This window comes from Triplophysa dalaica, chromosome 23 (genome assembly GCF_015846415.1).
Source record: "Triplophysa dalaica isolate WHDGS20190420 chromosome 23, ASM1584641v1, whole genome shotgun sequence".
In the NCBI taxonomy this organism is placed as follows: domain Eukaryota; kingdom Metazoa; phylum Chordata; class Actinopteri; order Cypriniformes; family Nemacheilidae; genus Triplophysa; species Triplophysa dalaica.
In genome coordinates this window covers 9,569,387-9,584,929 of record NC_079564.1, presented here as the reverse complement: position 1 = coordinate 9,584,929, position 15,543 = coordinate 9,569,387, and the positions used below count along the sequence as shown (strand labels likewise).

Here is a 15,543-nt window from a genome sequence, read left to right as displayed (position 1 = left end):
TTGAAAATATTATTTGTTATAACAGCACGACGTTCACTTCACCCTTTTTGAGGCGCTGAACACTCAACGTCCGCTAGGCGGCGTCACGCGCGCTGCTCTCCCTCCCACAACACTTTCTCCCGCCCTCTCAGCAAGCAGGAAGTCCCTCTCACAGTACCAACAGTACGAAAAAAGTAACTAATTCACTATCGTCATGAGTTCAGACCAACATTTAAATTCAAACGGTAAGTACTGTAAATGTATTACGTATTCTCGTTAAAACGCAGCTTTTGTTCTTTCTTCTGTTGTGCGAACGCTCGCGCCGGCTGAATGTGACACGTCACACTGTTTCCGCCGCTCAGTTACACAGGTAACTTGTTGTATATCGGTCACAGGTGGACTTAAGACATTACACACACTCTTAAAGTGTGTTTAAATACACATACTATAGTAACTTACACACTGTGGTTAGTCTGTGACCCTCTGAATTATGAATTACATGAGTTACTTCGTGGTTAAGTAGCTTACTGTATCATCATCACACGTAACAACCACACAGCTAAGTTAGTGCAGTTTGGGGATAAGAACTTGTTTATAAGAATACAAACAAATGTACAGATATAGTTTGAATGGGTCTTTGTTGTTAAAAGTCAGTTTATGTTGAAGTATGTAACACTTACGTAATGTAACGTATATATAGTCTATGAGCTTTTTGGTCACGTATTTCCTTAAACTTGCTCAAGAAACGTGACGACATAATCACAAGATCAGATTTCCAATGTGCGTTCAGAATTTACATTATTATAAAAATCCACAATTGATCAGTGTTTCTTATGTATGTTTGAATTTTAATGCGACCTAAATGGAATTGAGGAAAAAGGACATTTTTATTGCTATGACTGACCCCCCTTATATTATTCCACAGAGTTACTTACAACATAAATGAATAATAAATAGATGTTAAATATTTGAGTATGTTAAATGAGATAAATAGACCATAGAGTGATGCTCAAGGCAAGGATTTAATGATTGTGTTGGATTGTCAGTAGCTATAGTCAAAACATTTTAATGATCCAATTGACAAATAAGAAACATACACATGTATTAAAAATGTGTAATAATTCTCTAACATATTGAATAGTCTGATTTTCTGATTAATCTGTGTGAAAACAGCATACTTCATATGTGTAATTGTGTCATGCAGCTGATGACCAGCTCGACCCCAAGGATGAGAAGCGTTTGGCGGCAGCCGCTGAAGAGGCTATCTGTCTACCTGAGCTCCGTCTCATCATGGTAGGGTGGAGATGGCCGGGTAAGAGCCTGACCGGCAACACCATCCTGGGCCGTGAGGAGTTTCGTCTGGAACGTGCTGCCGAATTCTGCGTCAAACGCGAAACCGAAGTGAATCGCCGCAAAATAACTGTAGTAGACACACCTGGCTGGTTCTCAGCCCAGAGCACACCGCCGGATTATCAGCAAGAGATGATCCAAAGCGTCAGCATGTGCACTCCCGGCCCTCACGCGTTCCTGCTGGTCATACCCGTAAGCATGTTCACTGAAACAGACCGGGCTCGTATAGAGGAAAACCTGGTGCTGTTTGGAGAAGATATATGGAAGCACACGTTGGTGGTGTTCACCTGGGCGGAGATTTTAAAGGAGAAGTCCATAGAAAGGCATATACGAAGGGAGGGTCGTGAACTTCAGTGGTTGGTCGACAAGTGTAAAAAAAGGTACCACGTTATTAATAACAATATTTTTGGGGAGCACCCACAGCTGCCACAGCTGATGGAGAAGGTGGAGAAGATAGTGGCTGAAGAAGGCGGTATTTTCACACTTAAGAATGAATCGGAAAATACACAGAGTCAAGTGCAGACTCATGAAGAGAATGAGAATAGGAACACCACTAGTGTGAAAGAAAACAGGGAGCTTGGTGCGAGACCCAAACAGAACAGTTCCTGCAACTCATTGCGGGCCATGGATGTAGACTCTCCACAAAGTGAGTCAATGTAAAATAGCAGATAATACACAATGCTGTCATTAATATTTTTATGTATACACATATACACGATTGGATAGGATGATAAATTGTTTATAGTTTAGTCATTTGGTTTTACTCCAAATGTTTAAGCATATATTAATAATAATATCAACAAAATGACATTCTTAGCTAATACCATTTAAAATGACTGGTATATATAAAAAGTATTGTTTTAAATAGTTCAGAATAGTACTTTTACAGCAGGCTAACGAACACAATTGCATGCAATTTATTTTGTGATTGAATGTTATTATTTTCTTATATTTGCAGGTTTGGTTGAAAGTGTCACTGAATAGTCACACATGGACTCTTCACTGCTGTTAGGTTACCTCAACTCTAAATTATTGCATCACTTCTTGAAGCTTCAGATTGTCGGGTTTACAGTAGGAAGACCCTGTAGTTTTAGATTATTTAACATATAACACCAATAGGAATTATCATAAATCACATTTGTGTTAGTAAATCAGTAGTATAACTTTGCATATACAATCATTGAAGTGATCCATACAAATATCACAGCTGTGGTCACACAGTAAGTATGCCACATCTTTCTCTAGTAAAGAGTGTCATTTCTGTAGATTCTGTCATGTTGATGCTGATTATGAAAACTGAGCTGACAGAAACGCACACAAATTATTTGCACTAATGCATGGTACTCAACCTAATGGCCTGTAAAAATGCCTTAATTTATGCACTCATAACAGCTGTCAGAGACCAGTGTCTGCGTGCTGTGTGTGATTTATTATAGATTGGTTACATTGGTTGCTGTGGTTTGTTACAATTTGTCCAAAATCTTAAACAAGAATGCACAACACTGTTTGCTGTGTTTTGCACTTGTCCCCAGTTCTTATTAAAAGCACGAATATAATATTCATAGTTATTTTTATATTATTTGACTATTTTAATGCCTTCGTTTGGGCTTTCAGGTTACTGAATAGTTTAGGTTTGCAGTTTTCTATCGTATGTTTTAATGTAAGACGATATTATAAAATCAAAGGCTTAATATTTTATTTATTTTCAATCACATTCCGTGCTGTTACTTTATATCAACAGATTGAGAACTCTTTAGTCAATATGCAGCTATAAATGTGGTAATGGAAATGTTTAAATTCCCCTGATATTAAAGCGATATGACTGTGTTGTTACTAATGGCCCTATGTTTGTCTAATGATACTGTATTAGATGTTTCAAATTTAATGTAACCAATTTCATATACACATCCAGTATTTTCTGCTATTAATTCTCAAATCAACATTTAATTTCTTTGTAGATGTTTTGAAATTTCTGACTGCTATAAAAATCTATTTTTCAAAAGACTGTGTGACTTTATACTCACTCTATAAAGGCTTTTTATCTTTTACATTGATTTCAAATCAACACTTGTTCATCCGTTATTGTTACACAACAATTACTACTTTTTACCACAAGGTGGTGACATTCACTATTTAATTTACAGCAAATTTCATTTCAGACTTACTCTACTGATACAGTTGCCATGTGCTGTAAATGCAGAATGCATCATAGCTCAAGCGGTAGTACAGCAGGGAAGATCTATAATCCATTAGGAATGTTATATAAATAATGTATCATTTGTCTACTGTAGACTGCTGGTATATCAAAATCGAAACAACTCTGTCCAATTACTAAGGGAAATGTTTTATTACTTGATATTATTAGTGTTTTGTTTTAACAACATTTTTTTATGTTTTAAGTTGCCTTGTAAAAGTTTACACCTTTGTGGACTAGATGGCTTCTATGTTAATATAGCAGATATCTGACATGAGATTTCAAGAGACGCACCAGAAAACAAAACTATTTAGCGGTTTCTCATCAGGGGATCTCATCTTATTCTCCATTTACTGCCATAGTAGGAAAATAAGCACTATGGAAGGCAATGGGGAATGGGATCTGTTTGGTTGCTCACATTCTTCCAAATATTTTCCTTTGTATTCAGCAGAACAAATACTGCGGGTGAGTAAATGACAGAATTTTTATTTTTGGTTGAACAGTCCCTTTAAGTATTGCCATAAGAACACTTACATTGTGTTGAGCCCTCATGTAAGCTACAGTGTGTTGATTTAGATGCTTTTGTGTATTTTGTGACAGCAAAGATAACAAGGTCCAATGACATTTTAATTTACTACAGCTCCTCTTTCTCCAATCCTTTCTTTGTCAGGTCTGACAAAATAAATACTTTTAACTAGGGGTTTTGCTCAATTTCATGGCGGTCTGGACTAAAGTGTTTCAGGTTCTGCCTAGTTAGAACCTGAGCAGGGTGCAGCCCCACCCCTCCATGACCTAAAAACGTCACTGCTTTAACCATGACTTTTCCCGAAATTCCTGTCTCCTGGAACTTTCTGCCTCAGCAATCCCTCTTTTGATGACAATGTGGTTTCATAGTAGTCCTTTCAGGGTTGATTCACTGCATTTCCACTCATACTCTATTTTGCCCCACATATGCCGCCTTCTGAAAAAACAGGAAAATGACACAACCATTGCAGACTATAGGGAATGACACAAATTCAGTCACTAAATAAAAGGTTGTAAATTTAGTCTGATGAATTACAAAAGTACTGAACATAATTTTTAATATAAGGAAACATTTCCAACCTAGCACCTGCGTTTAATTTATTTGTAATGTACCCTTCAGCCCTGTGAGTTATAATGTAATTTTATTTAAGAACATTGAACAGCCTGAATGTATGAGTGTTTTATTATTCACACATTCAGCTATAGCTTCAAGCATGACCCTGTGTGTTCCCCATCCATTACACAGGCATGTGTGGTATATATCAGTCTGTCAGAGCAGCAGATTTTATATGAGAAGGTACTTCACTTGAGCAGGCACATGTTTACACAGATCTCACATTTCCTGTCCCAGGTCTCCTGGATTTCCGTAGTTCCTGAGCTGTTCGTTTCTGGATCCTGTAACCATTGTAACAGGCTATTTTTCAGCACACATAGTCGCTTCTCCCTTCCTCTCTGAGCAGAGAAGGCACCCATGGGCAGATAGTTATAACACCCCAAAATCCTACCAGAGAGAGAGAGAGAATGGCAGCAAGACACAGGTTAATATGAAAACCACTCGGAGACAAATACTGGCATTTACTTTTTATGTGCTGCATTACTAAAGGTAAGCCTATACGTTTTTTCCCTAAAACTTTTAGAGGTTTATATGGCATTAGTATATAATATAAAAGTGTTTGATTATTTTCATTGGCCAATATTAAAATGTGTCCTGTACCTTTAAAGATCTGACAAAGTAAAGGGACGCTAAACAATTAATGAAAATATAATCGGATTTAGTTCATTTATTCTGTTATTTATTCTGCTAACCGTGTTAACTGTTGCAATCCATATTTATCCCATGAAAGCTACAACTCGAAGTCATGAGATCATCATCCTCACGCCTAAGTTTCTCTTCGAAAGAACCTATATGGAACCGGTAAGACATTTTATTTTAATACACATTTAAGTTAGGAGGTTAGCAAAGGTATGTACAAACACAATAAATATATCACAGTTAGACAGGGAAAAAAGAGATTCATACAAGCAGAGAGACGAGTAACAAAACTACGATTGTATCGATTAAACTTTACATGCAATTCTACATTTGACCTTTAGGAGTCGCGCTTGTTACATTGTGACATGTAAACTCTGCATTGGCTCAGCTATTAAACTAAAATGATTTATTACGTTAACTACTTGTACTATTTATACATGTCATATATACGAACAGTAATACCAATCGTTAGATGAGCAACATTTACATTTTTTTAGGAAAACATCAACATTTTCACAAATTAGTACCATTTAAAATAGCACAAGATGTTTAAGATTGTTAATCAGCAAGCTTCACTATACGAATCTTGCTCTATTTATAAACACGTTTATTCTGTTATAATATTGATCATATATTTCATCTCTTACAGCACCTATTATGCCATCAAAACAATTCCCTTTTATTTAAATACAGAGGCTATTTTTCACATGTAGGTAAATTAATTGGACTCGCGTCCACAAGACTATAGTTTGGCCGGAAACTAATACTTTTTCAAAAGATATGCCAACCACTGGCCTGTTGCCTGTGTGAGTCAACTGAGTGGGTTGTGTGTCATGCGCAGAGGGACGGGTGGGTGAATGTAGAACAGAGATCGAGCGAGATCGTGCGTGTGCACGGATGTCACACTCCGCGTTGCGCATTTCACACAATCTGAGTTCAGAGAGCGATCTTGCGCTTGACAAACGCATGCACGCGCGCACACCCATGCACCGGAACACCCAGAAGACACCCGCATAATATCTCGCGCAGCGTTGGACGCAAACATCACGCCGACGAACAATATGTGGGCATCACTTCACGGCGCGTGCAACTCAACTAAACTCTGAGGTACCGTACCGTACCGTCCCATCCCCCTGGACCCAAAAATAACAGGTCGCGTTTTTACAGCTGTAATCGTTCAGTGCGTGTGCTAGTAGTTTGTTTTGCGCGTGCAGCAGGCAGTCTTGCAGGCAAACCGTTAGCTCAACGTCTCAACACGGCCTCGGAAGTTGTCTCGTTCCGTTTAATGCTTTTGGTCCCCCGAACCAACATTTGTATCTATTCTCTGGACGAAACGACGCTTTAGGATGCCGGATCAAATAGCGGTGTCGGAGTTTCTGTCGGAAGCAACAGAGGATTACAACTCTCCCACCACGTCCAGTTTCACCACCCGACTGCAGAGCTGTAGGAACACAGTCAGCGTGTTGGAGGAGGTAAGAAACTGCCATTTGTTTACATTTGTACTTAGTGTATCTGTTTACATTAGTATAGCATCTACATTGATACTTAACGTTAAAACAACGTATCTGCAACCTTAGTGCACTGTAGGGTCTATTGCACCTGTTTACGTTTAAGTATTGCTTCTGTTTATGTTTCATCTGTTTATGTACTTATCTGTTTAGTTTTCTGTCTTTACATTGTAATTAGCGTTAGAATTGTACTCCTGTTTACTGTGTGCGTTAGTACATTACAATTGTTTACATTGGTACTTTGAATGACTGTAATAAAACTGTTTATGTTGCAGTAATGCGTAATTTACATTAGTGCATTGCATGTTCACTTTGGTACTTTTGTTGGTACGTTGCATCTGTTTACATGGCTAGATTTAAGTAGCACCTGTTTACATGGCTCAGTGATGTGAATACTTTAGGAATACTTTGTCATATATACAATTTTATTAATTCTGTGCTGCATTACAATATCTGTAATCTGAGAGGCGAGAAACAACAGTCTGGAGTGTGGGTTGCAGTTTTGCTCAGCCAGCTGGTCTGGCTTCTGATTCCAAGGATGAATCATCTGGTGTATGACCCAGCTTGGAGAGTGATATCTTGGATGAGTGTTTTTAAGATTCACAACAACTGGTTTATAAAACGCTTGATTGGAGTTAATTATTGGGGAAAATAGGGATGCACCGAAAGGGAAGTTCTTGGCCGATTCTGAATAAAAATGAAACGCTTAGCCGAAGGCCGAATACCGAACAACAAACATGGCTTTTTGTATGTCTTCTATTTATTTAGCCAAATGTACCACTATTGCATAAAGTGAATGGTCAAAAAGTGCTTTTTATATTTTGTTTTGCTTTTCAATATAATACAATATGACTTAAAATAAAATTGAACAAAACAAGTAGGCTGAATTGAAAAAAAATCGAGCCCTATCACCTCTTGAATAGACCTACGACAGACTGACGAAAATGTATTAAAACATAATTCAAAAGTGTCATTCAACATTATGAGCAAAAAACATGAATATACGAAAACTGTTGGATCATTATAGGCTACATTTCCAGTTCACGTCCAAACTCCGCCCACAAAAGATGATTGTGAAGGGCTCGGGAAAGTCCAGACGAACTGCTCTTTCGTTCTATGTTTTGTGGTAAAACAAAGTTCGGAGACGGTATAGTGTTTTCGAACAATCCAATACCCCTTTGTTTCTGGAGGCGGGGTTTACATAACGTATGCAAATAGCCATTGTGCACGTGGTGAGCGTGATAGAAGGGGTATGGTACATCTGTACCATCTCTGCAACGTGACATTCAAAAGCCTTCACCTTACCCCAACTTAATAAAATTACGCGTTATTTCCCACAGCTTCATAACACACCCAACTATTACGTAATGGCCATGGACCAATGGTGGCTCGGGGGTGTTTATCGGCCAACGCAAACTTTCGCAGAGAGGTCTGTTTGGTTTGCTGCGGTGAACTGGTGAAACGAATTGTCGTTTGGAACATATTTTGTTCGAAATCAGGTCACAGACGGTGGTTTTTGCTTTACTGTTCTCTCAGAAGGAGAAGGTTCACCCGTGGGTGGGATGCACAGAACATACTCGTGAGCGGCATGCCCACTCCAGTCTGAAGTACATAAGTTACTGAACTATAAAGACGGCTTGATCATATCACACGTCATGTTCCACAAATTTATTTATCTTTTTTCGGTTGCCGAACGTTCATAGGTAAAAAAGAAAAGTTGCACTCTGCCTTGCATTTGACATGTGGCACTTTTAAATGCAGATCGGCACAGAGACTTGCTGTGGTTTTTGCGGCCAGCCATAAAAAAAACATCATTGCACTTTGCATATTGTTTAGTTACCAGCGAGAAAATTTTCAATTTTGTTTCTTATTAATGACACCTTTTGTTTTCCTCAACCCTATTGATGATGTCACTTGAATTTAGTTGTCTTAGGATTTATTTTCATGCCTGCCTTAAAGGTCCAGTGCATAAAATGTTGCGCTATCAATTGGTGAGGTTTTAGAAATGGTTAGCAAAAGTTCAGAGGACTTTTCCTATTACCTGGGCTTCTGAACTACACATAATACAGAATTTGTAATCTATATATAATACAGACTTGGCAACATCTAAATATTGACTGTATATGTTGATAAATCTGTTACCACGTGTAGCACTAGAAGCACCAGGGTATCTTACTTTTACTCAGAATTGAGCACCATACTTCTGCTCAAATTTACAAGACAGGAAGCTGTTCTTGCAATTGTTTTAACACAAAGTGATGAAATATCACTCGGTTCAAGCCCCACTTCCCTATTTAAAGGAAGCTAAAGATGGACATTTTTCCAAACATTGGAGAGCCTTAGGGTGGATGTATATAGTTTCTTTGAACTTTCCCTGATGTAAAAGAAAAAACAGAATGATGAATTGTAAATGACTGACGCAGTGAGTGCTGTCTGACAAGTAAGGGATAATGGAAAGGCAGCCGATTGTTATGGCAGAAATAACCCTGACAGTATGATCAGGACCCGATGCGAGGCGGAGGGTCTTGTATCTCACTGAAGGGGCTTATTTTGCGATAACAGCCAGCTGCTTGTACATTATCCCGCTTATTACACGGCTACTTGCCACATGAGAAAACAACTGTACATAAAATGTGAATTGGAAATATTTTTTTATCTCATTTTTACCTTAACTTGTTTTTTACATTTGTTCAAACGTCACAAACAGGCAATTTGGTTTAATCATTTGTAAATCTAATGTCATATATGTTATTAAAATATATATTTATAAAAATGTTTTGTGTAATATTAAACTGCCTCTCTCAAAATGATTAGCAGTTTATGGGTTACAGGGTGTTATTAGTTTCCAGCGGTTGTTTTATTATTTGAAAATAACAACCCTTGGAACGTTGCGACTGGCCAATCAGAATCAAGCATTCAAATGAGCCGAGTAATAAGATGCTTTAATAATATCCAACAGGCAAATGCACCAGATTATTGTCCAAGTCGTTCATTGTTTCAGCCTGTATCCCAAGCCCTTAATGTTGACATTGGAGATGAGGAAATTCCAGATAGACGAAGCTGCCAGTTGGGTTAGTCATGTCATCTGGGCTACATTGAAGAGTTGAACTGTTTTTATGCCAACGATTGCAGGTGGTTTTCAACTTAGCATGTCTGCTCTCCAAACAATCAATGACATTGTGTGAAAATGATCCCCTGTCCCTGAAGGGCAGCCAGAATTTTATGTCCAAACACAGTCAGGCCCAATATATCTTATTCCACTGTTCAGTAGTAAAACAGTGTTTGTATAAAGTAAAATAGTTTTATCTGTGATGGTTTACTTTATATTGACTAAATCTAATGAGTAGGGATGCACCGAATGTTCGGCAACCGAAAGTATTTGGCTGAAAATAGCAAATAAGCCATGTTTGGTGTTGGCCGAATAAGTTAAATGGCCAAATAAATTTTACAGAACATGATGTGTCGTGTGATACGATGAAGCAGCAACCAGCGAAGATAGAAGGAGACAGAGCCCTCGCGCATTATTAATGCAGTAAACATGTCAGCAGTGTGTGGAGCATTTTTAAGAGTCAGAGAAAGACACAGCACGGAACTTTCCGCGCCGGAGTAAATTTCTATATGAATGCATTTTTACCGGTCTGTCGGTAACTTGTGTCCTTCAGACTGGAGCGGGAGGTCTGACAGTACCCCCGCCGTTCGCGACATCCTTTGACATCATACAGTGCACACAGTTCCATGCACTAAACAACTTGTCAAAGTATGTTCTGTGCATTGGCCAGGAGTACACCTTCTGAGAGAACAGTGACAGTCAGCGTTTGTGGGCGGAGAGACGTGAACTAAAATGGTTGTCTGTCAGATTTGCTTGCATGGATGTTATTTTTTTAATGTTTTTAAAATTAAGTGTTATGTTTTTAATTAAGTGTTTTGTTTTAGGGCCACAGTGCATTCTTTTAGCAGTCAGTCTTAGGCCTAATATAGGCTAAAGCCATGTTCGGTATTCAGCCTTCGGCTAAGTGTTTCCAATTTAATTCCGCTTCTGCAAATCACTTTCATTTCGGTGCATCTCTACTAATAAGCTTCAAAACATGGTCACTAACTATTGTTTTTGGAAAAAAACAGTTCTCTTGCAATCCATGGAAAAAACAACATAACACATAAATAATACATACATGATTTTCATTTTTAATGGTCTTGCGTACATTGCCATTGCGTTTATGGGAGAAATCATGTGTTGAGCGTTGCAGTACATTTGGAATCCCAAATGTTATGTGTTGTGTTTCTAGTGTTGCATATTGTGTTTTGTGGTGTCCCCACATGTTGCACGCTGATGTTAAAGCTGCATGAAGGGTTGTTGTGCTGAAAGCTTCCAGTTTGTTCTGAAGCTTCGCTCTATTATATAACTCGAAGCCGCCAAAGTCGGTGACATAGCAAGGTGACTGCAGGCAAGAGAGAGAAATCAACACTAACACAAAAACGGGGAGGGCAGACCAACAAGGACTGAAAGAGCTTGGTAGATGTAAGGGGAATTAGCTGTATGTTTGGGGTTTGGCAACATTAGGCACCATTGGCACAGCAATGGGGCGAGAAATGAATATTCAATGCATTTGTTTTCTTGTTGTTTGTTTTAGAAAATGTTGAACCATGCCACACTAAGTCTGCAGCCTGATTTATTTAGTTATGAGATTTATACAAGGCAAACACCCAAACTGCAAAATGGATAAGAAACTTAATTCATTCAACTCAATCGTTCCGTTGAGTACCTACATTAAGCATCTGCAATGGGTCTGCAAGCCTTAATGTGTTGGTCAATTGCATCTGCGCTTACACAAAGTCTGTTTCTGAGAATTTCAGAGAAATGGAGTGAGTGTGGGGGAGGATGGAAGCGAGGTCTGGCAGCCAGAGATCTGCTTCTCATCCAGATTAAGCCTGCATGTTCAGCAGAATACTAGCGTAAACACAGTTTAGCACTGGTGTTGTGTTATATATCGAATGGCCTAATGGTTTCAGCCAGAGCAGATAGACTTACAATGACTCACACAATTAAGTCAGTGTCTGTCTGGGTTTATTGGATAAACACGCATGCACGCAGACAGATAGGTCACGTGATTCTTCTTACCTTGTACGTTGGATGGGTGCAGATAGGGAGACTGGACGCTAATCGGCACAGACAGTGCTGCACTATGGAAGTCCTCTCAGCCTCATGCTATCTTTGTCTCTAAATGCCGTGTATCAGAGGGTTGCAGCAAAAGACAACAGTTGCGTTAAAGAATTTTAAGAGAGATTTCTGTCGCCATCGTAGGGCTCAACATTGTTTTCTTCTATTGGTCCCAGTACAATCGATTTTCTTTCTATACTATGTAGTTCTGTTCTCTTGGTTATTTTTGTCTGGAACAAAAGAGAAAAAAATACATTTTGTTATGGTTCGCTTAGCATTCACATTTTAACAGCAAACCTTAAATGACGAACCTAACAACAAAAGTATAAAGTAATCCGTATCGGTTGATAAAAGACTTTCCTGTAGGACTTTCCAAGGTCGTGGGTTCGATCCCAGGGGATTGCACATACTTGGAAACAAAATGTATAGGATAATGCAATGTAAGTCACTTTGGATACAAGCGTTTGCCAAATGAATGGATGTAAATGTAAAAGCAAATTTTCACGCCATCGGCCGATAGTTTAAAAACAACAGATGATCAAGGCCAATATATTCTGTCAATTAAAAGAGGACAAGAAAATGCATTGAATTTGTGTTCTCTATCTAGAAAATGTTAAGAAACATCACTAGTTTGATGTTCATTATTAATGGTCGTTATATGAATAAAAAACATTCACAGATACCAGTCTGAATTATTGGCAGCGGTGGAGAAATTTAGTATCAGTGCATCTCTAGCTTAATGTATTGCTAACACTTTACAATAAGGTTCTAATAGTTAAGAATTAGTTAATGCATTGGCTGACATGAACTAACAATGAGCAATACTACTACAGCATTTATTAATATTGATTCATGTTAATATCAGCATTTACTAATACTTTATGAAAATCAAACGTCTTCACTGTAAACATTAGTTAATGCATCATGAACTAACATGAATAACTGTATTGACATGAACTAACATTTACAAGGATTAATAAATGCTGAAAAACTATATTGTTTATTGTTAGCTAATGTTCGCTAATGCTTTTGCTAATGTTAACTAATTGCGCCGTATTGTAAAGTGTTACAAATTTATTTCTGCGCATATGGTGACATTTTTACCAAGCCAATAACTTGAAGACCTCTTAAAGTGTTTAACGCAGTCAAAACAGTGCCAGAATTTCCTCCATTACATGCAGAAATGCAGAACTAGTAAACATTTGATTTATATTCCAAAATCCCTACTTGTTGCTGCTTCTTGTTTTTGGTTCATTTAGATGGTCCACGTTGCCTTCATAGTTCACATTCCGCAGCGGAGTTTGTTTTAATCGAACCAAACATGCCAAATGTGAACACACCCTATAAGAAAGAAAGATCAGCGAATGAAAAAATTTCATTGACAGCACAGAACTGGCCCAAAAGGTCAAGATATTGTTCTGTCAACTCTCACAATGGGTCAACCTTATTGTTGAGTCCTGTGTTCTTAAAATGGCACTTTAAATTGTAGTTCTTGTAGTTGTTTGTAAAAAAAAATTTCTTTATTGACCATGTAATACTGAACTACACATTTTTAACATATTTCAGTCAAGGTTGTAGTTGCTTCTAAGTTTATACTTAAATTATTACAGTAGCACCTGTAATATTGTGTTGACTTCACTTTCATCTTGACAAACCAACAGTGTAGACAGTCAGATTTAAAAACAAATTCAGGGTTATGTACAGTGTGAGCCAAAGAGAGCATCACATTCTGTGTCAGTTCATGCTATTCTTTCTTAGCTTCTCGTTCCTCGTGATGTTTTGTCTTTGTTTCCTGAAATTTAAACATGACCTGGTTTCTCCTGTCTGGGTGAGTGGAAGAAGAGTGGAAAACTGTTCACATGGGATAAATCCAAACTTACATTTAACCCAGTGACATCTGTTGTGTTGGCAGACATCAACACATCTGTAGCTAATCCAAAATTTAACAGAAAAGTGTTGGCTAGTCCATCATGTCTGTGGAGAGTCCGATAACAGTGAATGGAAATCACATTTGCATTGGTGATGAAGAATTTTTTTAAATATAACTTGTTAATGTTGCCTGCTTTGATAGTATCCCAACAATAACTGAAACCGAAAGAAAAAGGGTTCATTAATTATATTTTAAAATACAATTTATTGATTAAAAACATTAAGAAAGGTTAACTTTCCAAACAATTAGAATTTAATTAAACCAAGTAATTAATATTACCTAATTATAAATGGCCAATTCCAGCGTTATGGATGTGAAATAAAAATGCTCAGAGAATGAATTTGTTACGATTATTTTGAACCATCTGTTTATATTTTACTAAACCCTTGTTAATAGAGCCTAACATTAAAAAATGTCAGTCTATGAAAAAAAATGATATTTAAAAAAAGGGAAATAAACATGTGACAAAAAAAGGATTTGTTTTTGGGAGACGATAAACTTTGTAGGATTTCTATAAAATAAAATGCACAATCCTAAAGCAATCTTACCCAATGAATGGAGAAGGGATGCCCCTTTATAGAACATAAAATAGATACTTTATATTAATTTTCATGTTTCCATTTATGAGGAATATGTAGCGTTATGAATGTGACAATCCTGAAAATGGCACTTACCTGACTATGAAAAATCATGCACTAAAAATAAAACAAATGCTTAACAAATTTGAAGAGAGATCTCAGATGGGTATTTGAACCACCAAATGTTAAAATCTGTGCTGTTACCATAGTAAAAACCGCTAGTAAAAACATATTTTTTTGTGGTATGTTTGACATTTTCACGGAATTGCCCACATACACTATTACTAGCACAGAGGATATTTGACAATGACCATGAATGGCTTGTGCCAGTTATTTCAATCTCATTTGACTCATTCAGTAAAGTACATTCAACCAATAAAAACGCTCCAACACTGCTCACACTCGAACACTATTGGCTCTAGGGATGTCCAGATCACATTTTTTGTGCCTCTGATCAGAGTCATTTAATTTTAAGTATCTGCTTATCCGAGTCCCGATCCGATACTTGTATTTTACTAGTGCTAGATGCTCACTCTAGGTTTATTAAGGTAATCAAAATACTATTTAGCAGTTCAGCTTAATCCTGCATCCTGTGTTCTCTATCACAAAGGTTTGTTTTACGCTACAAATGTCTTGCTCGAGTGTTGATATTCAATGCATTTAGTGAACCCCAATAAATATCAAAAAGACATCTAGCATAAACATTTCCTTCAATAATGCAAGCATGTTGCATAAATGATTCTATCTTTTATTGTACAATCTTACTCTTTTAATCACTTCTATATTCAGAGAAGCACAGCACTGGTTCCCTTTGGCTTATGTTTCATTTTAAGTTCATCAGCTCGCGTTAGCAGATAAGTTCCCGCTGCATGCTGACCGGCTGTTGTCACGTTTATTTCTGCTGTAAGATTAATCCATATCGAGTCTAGAACTTAATATCATTATCAACCTAAATGTTATCGTGATTCAATTATATGATATCGTTTATCGCCACAGCCCTTAATATTGCTCTGTTTCTAAGGAACCTACAGTATTTCCAAATCGTTCGTGGAGAGTGCAGACATGAATTGCA

At 37.5% G+C, this 15,543-nt stretch overlaps 2 protein-coding genes across 4 annotated transcripts in view; both read left to right on the top strand.

Annotated features, from left to right (window-relative positions):
• The first annotated feature begins 66 nt into the window (after positions 1–66).
• On the top strand, positions 67–3,333 carry LOC130413282 (GTPase IMAP family member 4). Its single transcript, XM_056738373.1, has 3 exons — positions 67–224; positions 1,184–1,975; positions 2,288–3,333. The coding sequence occupies exons 1-3, from the start codon at positions 194–196 to the stop codon at positions 2,311–2,313; spliced, it is 849 nt and encodes a 282-aa protein (XP_056594351.1). The 5' UTR covers positions 67–193; the 3' UTR covers positions 2,314–3,333.
• Positions 3,334–5,009: 1,676 nt separating this feature from the next.
• The window catches only part of asap1b (ArfGAP with SH3 domain, ankyrin repeat and PH domain 1b), a 58,050-nt gene continuing 47,516 nt past the window's right edge, over positions 5,010–15,543 (top strand). For all 3 annotated transcript variants that reach the window (XM_056738125.1, XM_056738123.1, XM_056738124.1), the window contains exons 1-3: positions 5,010–5,150; positions 5,392–5,462; positions 6,646–6,772. In XM_056738125.1, coding sequence (XP_056594103.1) covers positions 5,407–5,462; positions 6,646–6,772 — 183 coding nt within the window. In that variant the 5' untranslated portion in view covers positions 5,010–5,150; positions 5,392–5,406. The remainder of the gene's footprint in view (positions 5,151–5,391; positions 5,463–6,645; positions 6,773–15,543) is intronic.

What these genes read in the sequence shown, in the direction of transcription:
- LOC130413282 (XM_056738373.1), top strand. Translation starts at nt 194, where the DNA reads ATGAGTTCAGACCAACATTTAAATTCAAACG. An exon ending in CCAACATTTAAATTCAAACG is followed by an intron (nt 225 to 1,183) that starts GTAAGTACTGTA and finishes TGTGTCATGCAG; the next exon opens with CTGATGACCAGCTCGACCCC. An exon ending in GGATGTAGACTCTCCACAAA is followed by an intron (nt 1,976 to 2,287) that starts GTGAGTCAATGT and finishes TTATATTTGCAG; the next exon opens with GTTTGGTTGAAAGTGTCACT.